Source organism: Haliotis rufescens, unplaced genomic scaffold (assembly GCF_023055435.1).
Source record: "Haliotis rufescens isolate VD_foot unplaced genomic scaffold, xgHalRufe1.0.p SCAF_11, whole genome shotgun sequence".
NCBI classification, from domain to species: Eukaryota; Metazoa; Mollusca; class Gastropoda; order Lepetellida; family Haliotidae; genus Haliotis; species Haliotis rufescens.
Window position 1 is genome coordinate 41,481,000 of NW_025963791.1, and position 8,353 is coordinate 41,489,352.

General features: G+C 39.1%; 2 protein-coding genes across 2 annotated transcripts; one reads left to right on the forward strand and one right to left on the reverse strand.

Annotated features, from left to right (window-relative positions):
- Positions 1-435: 435 nt before the first annotated feature.
- LOC124142288 (putative ATP synthase subunit f, mitochondrial) lies at positions 436-4,723 on the reverse strand. Its single transcript, XM_046510677.2, has 4 exons — positions 4,585-4,723; positions 3,502-3,600; positions 1,205-1,321; positions 436-604 (listed from the first exon to the last, which is right to left on the reverse strand). Exons 1-4 carry the CDS (start codon positions 4,661-4,663, stop codon positions 576-578), a joined length of 324 nt encoding a protein of 107 aa, XP_046366633.1. The 5' UTR covers positions 4,664-4,723; the 3' UTR covers positions 436-575.
- A 1,271-nt stretch (positions 4,724-5,994) lies between these two features.
- LOC124142285 lies at positions 5,995-7,789 on the forward strand. Its single transcript, XM_046510669.2, has one exon. The coding sequence runs from the start codon at positions 6,420-6,422 to the stop codon at positions 7,713-7,715; it is 1,296 nt and encodes a 431-aa protein (XP_046366625.2). The 5' UTR covers positions 5,995-6,419; the 3' UTR covers positions 7,716-7,789.
- Positions 7,790-8,353: the final 564 nt, after the last annotated feature.

The following is an 8,353-nucleotide window of genomic DNA, read 5'->3' on the forward strand; positions in this document are numbered from 1 at the left end:
CACCTGAAAATTGATAGAAAACAGCTGTTTGATTGTGCTGTGTGACATGACTTTCATAGACCTGAAAACAAGATGCAGCTTTTTGCTTTGTAGCTGGATATAAGGGATCTATTCTCCCACTCAGAAATATGTTTCCCTCCCGGGCGAGATGCACAGCATTTTATCATACCTCAGTGTCAGAATAATGAGATCTGATTGGTCCATTTGATCTTGATAAAATACTGTGTATCCCATCTTGGAGGGGAATAAATTTCTCAGCTGGAGAATAAATAAATAAATCCTTTATACCCTGTCACGGACAAGAGAGGCTGCTCATGGATTTCTGAGAGGCAGAATAAATCACTTATAACACGAGAAGTATGACACACAAACAACCTGACTAAAGAGGTCTAATTACCAGTTCTACAAGAATTGAAAAAAAGAAAACAAATCGGATCAAAGTTTAAATTTATTTTTTATAGTTACATTTGGTCAACTGTATAACACTGAGGCCATCCGAAATAATGAACTGTTGTCCAACATGGCTGCTACAAGTATATCCTCTCAACACACAATGGGGCTAGGGCCATTTGAAGTTAATGGTACTTGGTGTGGCGGTGATTTGCTGAAACAAAGGACATTTTTAAAACTAAGATCATGAAATATTCAAGCAGATTTATGTCCTCATCCTGGGCTAGTCATCAATTTCAGGTGAGTGGGCTTGTGTGTACACTAGCGGTTGGTTACATTTGACCACATTCTAAATGGCATTCATGTGTTCATAGCTTTTAGCCATGGGAGCCGTGCCAATTTACACTCATCAGAGGGCTACATATAGTATGTGATCTAGACAAGATTAGGTGCCTCACTCTGGCAGTGTGGGTTCGAATCCTGGATGGGACTCAACCCTAAGAAGTGCTAAAATATGTACTTTACTAAGAAAGTGTTATCCCAAATATAACATTTGTTAGCGTACACATGTTAAAAATTAACACTAAATCATGTTATTTTAGAATATTAAAGAAAAAAAGGAGGCATAAAATCATAACATATTTCAAATATGCATGGAATTGCTTAAATTCCACAAACTGACATCTCACACTTGCAGTTATGCATGAACAAGGATGACTGACATTCTCTTCAGAACATTCTCAATAGCATCATCAAGAAAGATATATTCCAAATATTTCTATGGAAAGACGATTGTGAGAAATGCAATACTCACTGTGGCCTCTGTACTGTAGAAAGTAGTAGAAAACAGACAACCCTACACAGACTTGCACCAATGGGGCCACGGAACCCCTCTTGACAAGCAAGTACTTCTCAGCCCAGCGCCAGTTAGCTAATCAACAAATAAGGAACACTATAAAGATAAAATCATTGGTATTAATACCTAAACATTGCCTTGATTAAATTTACGAATTGGAACAACTACTATATCCACTGGCAGCATGCAAAGTAAAAAAACAGGCCAACAATCTTTCTCTAATTGTCATGGATACAACAGCTCTAACTTAAAAACCCTTAAACTGTCTTATCATCAAACTGCATCACTTCAACACGTTCACATTTGTCTGCCCTTGGAATGTACATCACTGATACTTGTTTCAGTCAAAATCACCCCAAATGAAAATTAACAAAACATCTAACTATCAAAAGAAACAAACTCCCCAACAATCCTCCCATCAGTAGATCTAGGAGTGAAGGGAGAAACGATATGTATACTTTAGCATGTTTGGTATTGAGGATGGGGTTCAATGTAGCTTCACAAATGACAAGAACACTTTTGTATTGAAGTGTGGTATTGAAGACTTCTAAGTAATGCCTATCAAACAATTCAAAGTAGAGACAATTTATGGATTACAACTTCTTTATTTACTGTGAAGACGATGTTTAGGTATAGATCCTTATACCGTTGTCTACTTTGTCAAGTACTCACTTGTTCATGAGAAACTAGCTTAATTAGATTAACTCAAGTGTCATGAGCACGTCAATAAAGAGTGGTAAACACAGCTTGTTATTATCATTCACTCCCAGTTACGTGGACGAATAGTTGGAAGGCTAGGATAAAACTGAATGTCTGATTTGCTGAACGACTTGAACAGACAGATGCATAGACAGAGAAAGTACATTCTTCTGTTTACAGATAATGCTCCATCTCATCCAAACACCCTATTGAGCAACGTGAAGATTGAATTTTAGCTCCCAAATACATCTCTGTAATGCAGCCAATAACTGTATGAGTTATTACAGCGTTCAAAGCAGAGTTTCATAAGCTGCTCTTGAAATCACCTGTGTCTCAAATAGACTGTGTAATCCGGACTTCGCCATAAACCATAATTCTTTTAACAGTCCCAACTGAGTCTAAATTGGACAGATACCACTTATATATAAAAAACACTTTTTCAGAAATATTGAAACTTTATCAATACGATTATTTCTAGGCCAGCTGAGAAGGGTACAAGTACAGAATTTATTCTTTGATCCATACAGTCATAGTAACACCATACCGTGAAGTACTATTCCCTGACATGACATAATCTGATGGTAGGATGCTATTGACAACCTCCGCTTAAGGGAAATGTCAGGCTGCAACCATACCTTGAATCAAGTTCTAGATCATCAATATTTGCATTGAGAGGCGGGAACCCGTAAATAAACACGTCTGGACCAGACAATCCAGTGATTGACACCATGAGGAATGATTCATTAAGTCGTCTCGTACGTGATCAATGTGTGATTTAGTCATTAAAATACTTAATATCATGGCTGTTATCATAACTAAAAAGAAATTTCAATACAGTAATAGGAAGACCAAAATACTTTGTATCTCTTAATGACTAATGTTCGAACATCATTTCAAGGCGAGTTCACGGTGAGTTGGTGTGATTTGCGCTTTTATTCTATATATACCAGTGGAAATATACAAACCTCTGCTTAAGGCAGCAAACATTCCTTACTAGGGCTGGGACTATCCAAACTTACTATCCATTTACTACCCGTTTACCCACCCCCCTATTACCCGACCCTACCCGGGGCCCTGCTGTTTGTCTCAAGAGATTGGGAATAGTTTGATCGTAGCCCTGGCAAAATGTATTTACATACTCATATAAAACGATCTGGTCGGGCATTCACTGATGTTGACTGAAGTTTTATCTCTATTCAAACATATAAAGTCAGAAGTAATGCGTGCATAGACAGAAAGAGAAGCGGACATTAGTCACTTAAGTTCTAGATAATATTTGCCATTAAACAATATATCACTTGACTAACCACGGGTCCGGGTAGTCCTGTGTGTATCCGGGTCCTACTCAGGAACCACCATACCCGAGTTACCAGCCCTAAAATATACCAGTGGTACTGTACCAACCTCTGCTTAAGGCAGCAAACATACCTCATTCTACATATACCAGTAGCACCATACTAACCTCTGCTTAAGGCCTTATCGTCTATACACCAGAAGTACTATACCAACCTCTGCTTAAGGCCCTATCGTCTATACAACAGTAGTACTATACCAACCTCTGCTTAGGGCAGCAAACATTCCTTGTGGGCTGAAGCTGCGACGGGAGATCCATGATCCAACCTCTCCAAGCTTTACATCCCCAAGAGGTATATCCTCTGCAAACATGTGATGAAGGTTTAGTGTCTTTCTCAATGAAGGGTTAATGATCTTCAACATGTGCACTCATTAATTATATATTTTAAAAGTTCTAGGAGAATATTTCACCACGTATGAGTGAGTGAGTGAGTTGGGTTTAATGCCGCTTTTAACAGTATTACAGTCATATTGCGGCGTGTCAGCTTAATGTGGGAGGAAAGCCCAAAGTGATGCAGGTCTCAGACGTTTCCCACTTCGGTGAAACCCATGAGCACAGGTATGGTGCTGACAAACGTAGAAACATAATCGGGTCGAACCGGGATTCGAACTCAAGATCATATGTTTCTGGTGTGGCCAAGGGACGCAACTCTGCACAGCGAATTGTGGCGCCATAGACGACTGGGCCACCCATGCCCCCTTCACCACGTATGAAATGAGTGCATGCATGTTTCTATAATTTTTTGGCAACAGTCCCTTAGTGTACAGTAGGAAACTATAAGTTGTCAACCAACCTAGGTACATGGACTCACACAGAGGTATTGTGTATGAATGAGCCTATGTACTCGGAGCCTAATGGCTCAGGGTACATAGGCTCACACACAGGGTAGGCTAAATCTCACCATATGCCACGAGGGGCCGGTTGACAACGAAATGATCTTACCGACATTCATTCATACAGACTTGGAACATTCCATAGTCTCTAGATTCCAAACATCATTAGACAACATATAAAGAAGGGGTTCACGTACATTTCTAAACCATATGCGCTGATAAATGATTAATAGCATGAATATCAAATAATGTATTCGTGATAATCAGCTTATAAGCTCAAATAGTTCCATCTATGCATCAACGTTTAGCTATAAGGTGAATGGTGTTAGGCTCAAAACAAGACGACCGGCATGACCTTGCATGTGCTGCACTTAATTTCATCAACAAATTCGAGATGATCACATTTAAACGCATTATTATGTACACAGACAGTAATATTGCAGTAAACATACTTTTCCCGTAGAAGCGACCAGGGACATAAGGCCCATGTACTCTTGGATTGTACTCCGGTGGATACTCGCCAGCCCCCATCTTGGTTGTGTATGGATGTAAGAATACAATACCGGTGCGTTAACCATGAAAGTAGTTCACGGGGCGCATTTGTTTAGGTATTTCTATTCTTGACCAACGCGTAGATGTTCATGTTGCACGTAGAAATGAGAAGGCTGATAAATCGGCAAAGGCTGCATTAGACTTTGGTGACTCAGAACAGGATGTGACATTATTACCTTCTCCTGCAGAATTAGGCACTGTCAGTAAGATCCATCCTCAAACACAATGGCACCACAGAGATGGGCATCACCCTACTTACTTACTTTGGAGATTTAACGTGCGCTTTCCGACTGATGCGTATTTCGCACACGGAGGGCATCACCCTCCCTATCAAGCCTTTTATTACTAAATTAAAAATATCACGAACCAATCACAGAGAAGAGGTTCTCTTAAACAGACTTCGTCTTGGGCTTTGTGGTCTTGGTGCATATCTTAATATTATTAATAAAGACATTTCTGCACATTGTACAGTGTGTAGTCAGCTAGACAATTTCTCCATTATTTACTGCATTTCCAAAATATGTAAATCAACGAAAGGCAGTGGTGGAGTAGCTTATAGTTCTCCATATTGACCTCTCATTGGCTGGACTATTATGTTCTTGGAATATATCGTTCGACATGAAGTTTAGAATGTAATTCTTGCTTATATTAAAGCGTGTGGCAGTTGTGCTATACTTTAAGACAATTCTAGTACCTTAATGACTTTAAACCTTACTCACGCAATCTAGTAAGTTAGCAAACCTTTATTATGGGCAAGGTGTAAATGGGCCTAGCTGCCCGAACACCTATAAGATTTGCAATATATGAGTGACTACAGGTAATGTGCTCATTCAGAAAGTATTCGAACACCCAACATTTGAAACAGACTGCGTTCAGATGGCTGTATTCAATAACAAATAATTGCCTCAAAATGCCCTATGCAACACATCCAATACAGAATACTAAGAGACTCGTGAAGACCCGGATTAAAACCAACCAATTATATTTCATAATTTCACTTATTTTGAGAAAATAATTGAAATAACAAGAAAATAATCAAAGTAACGAGAACAATTAGAAGTAGCGAGAAATAAATGCTACCAAAATGGCACCATTATGCTTTCATTACACGCAGAATAAGGGGTAATCTTCAGTGAAAAAAACATTCGTAATACTATCCATGTCCACAGTTGTGTCGAAATGGAAAGGGACGCAACTCTGTTAGCCCCCCGCCCCGCTCCGTTCGTACACGGCTCAACAAGCGTCAATCAAATGCGCCCCTTGTTCAACATTATTTTCGTTGTTAGATTTATCGTTCTCTTTATGTCCATGTAGTGGAAATTATGACCGAAAAAGAATATTACACAATGATATACCTATAATAATGCAAGTAGCAGATTTCACCAAAGTAGAAAGCCGGTTTATGTTATGAAGGGGAACGTTTTCCGAGCAAGCATTGTGATGTGTCTACTTCCGGATTTTCACTTTTCCTGCGAAGTTCTGTTTGAGGCTTTTTGTTGAACAGTGTTGTCACGTCTGTTTTTTTTAATAACTGTCCAGTTATTTGATATGAAGTAAATGCAAAGGAGCCGTTATGGGATGGACGTAACCCAAGAGCACTTGTTTGAATGTCTACCACTAGATCTACACATTGTTATAACTCGAAGTCCTTCCATCACTGCCTCATTCGTCTGTGGGGAGGCTTGCGCTTTATGAAAACTTACATTTTTTAGAACAATCAGCTTGTTTGCGCACAATGCTTATTACAGACCTACCGGATGTTGTCCTTGTTAAGGTACTTTCATACCTTGAATGGGAAGATAAACTTATTCTAACAAGCGCCGTTCCTTCTATAGAGAATCACCTTAGAACGTCTGCTGCATGGCCCTGTTTTGAGTTTGCACCTAGTGCTGTCACAAAGTCTGATTACACCACGACTGCAGAAAACTGTGTGAAGGAATATGGACAGTTCTTTAGAACATTTCGTTCTTTGACTTGCATGGAGACCAACTCAGTGACAAATGAACATGCAAGTATGTTTAAACTTGTCGGTGAAAACTGTCGTCATCTGCGTGGTTTTCACATGGAGCAAGGTAGTGATGGCTTTTGTCATGGACAACATTCAACTTCAAACCGCGACATGGAAGAAGCACTGACCATATTGACGACATGTAAGGATTTGAAGAATGTAAGCCTGTTCCTCCCGTGCGAGACTGAGATTCAGCCCAAACCCTTCCTGTTGCTTCAGCTGATTAATCTGGGTGTGACAAGCTTTGTCACAGCCTTAGATTTGTCAAGTATCAGTTGGACGATGAGTGAAAGACAAATGTCAAGTTTGCTTAATTTTCCTAATCTGAGAGAACTGAGTTTACAGAAATGTAATGTTGACTCGACCCTTGTTCTGGGTTTAGCCAAGCAGAGTTTGGTACAGCTAAACATTTTCCAAGAAAAAGAAATGTTTGATGTTGACATCTGCCAGCCTAATGATAATGACTGGGAAAGGATTCTAAAACTGAAACCAGACATGAAAGTGAATATCACATTTGATGGAATCATACTTGTGAAAACTATGTTTCCGTCCAGAGTACCACTGAAACAGCTATCACTGAATGATATATCCAACAGTCTAACAAAGGGAATGATGGACCATTTCACAAACAATTACTGGAATACACTGGAAGTATTTAAGTACACAAATCTCCTACATGAACAAACTCGAACTTCAGATACCAGACTTCCATTTGCTTTGGTAAGCTTTGCAAAGAAATGTTTAAAACTCCAAAGGATACATTTTGATGTTCCTCTGTCAAGCACAACAGTATTGTTATTAGCGCATGCAAGGAAGTTCCAAGAACTGCGAGTGATAAGAGATGATGTGTCTTATGAATTTGACTGGAAGAGAGCAGAGAGCACAATGACACCTGACTTTGTACAGTGGCTTAAAGAAAGTGGGCAAAATGAAGCCCAGTTGGAAAAGGCTGTGTCATCACTTCTGGGTTTTAAGTGGAAGTTATGGAATCTGCCTCTCAGTTTTTCCAACAAATCATTCTAAGATTGTGTTCATGCCTGGATTGCCACTTATCTTATGACAATTATGATCATGATGATTAAAATATTTTCAAAATATCAGAGATCTTGCTTTGTCATTGAGTGTTTAAAATCAGGACTTAATTTATTTTTCATGTGTTACTGGGTATGGTGTAAGAGGTTTTATACAATTATGCTACTTAAAACAAGTTAAGGTTCCACAATACTATTTTGCGATTCTTTCTTGCTTATCTTGCTTGGTATCTTAAGGCTATCTGTCCGAGGTTGTCAGATAAGGTTTTAAGGAAGGTACTTGACAAGTTATGGAAAAAAGCAAGTGATAATATATTTATGTAGAGAGGCGAATGTCCGAGTAACTCTCCGTTCCTTAGAAATAATGGAGATGAGGCCAATTATTTTTAAGGAATTGTGAGTTAGGAGGATAAACCCCTACTTTGAGAAAAACATTGCCTGAGAAAATATCTATAAAAAAACCAGGATCATTGTTTATGCCAGCAACTGAGGTTTGCGCTAGGCAGTGCTTAGAAGTGCATGGAAGCAGTCTATGCACTAGTACGTTTCATTTCGCTGTATCTGCACACATCGAGATACGTGATGTAAGCGTATGTTATGAAGCAGAATACCATACAGGACTTAGCATTT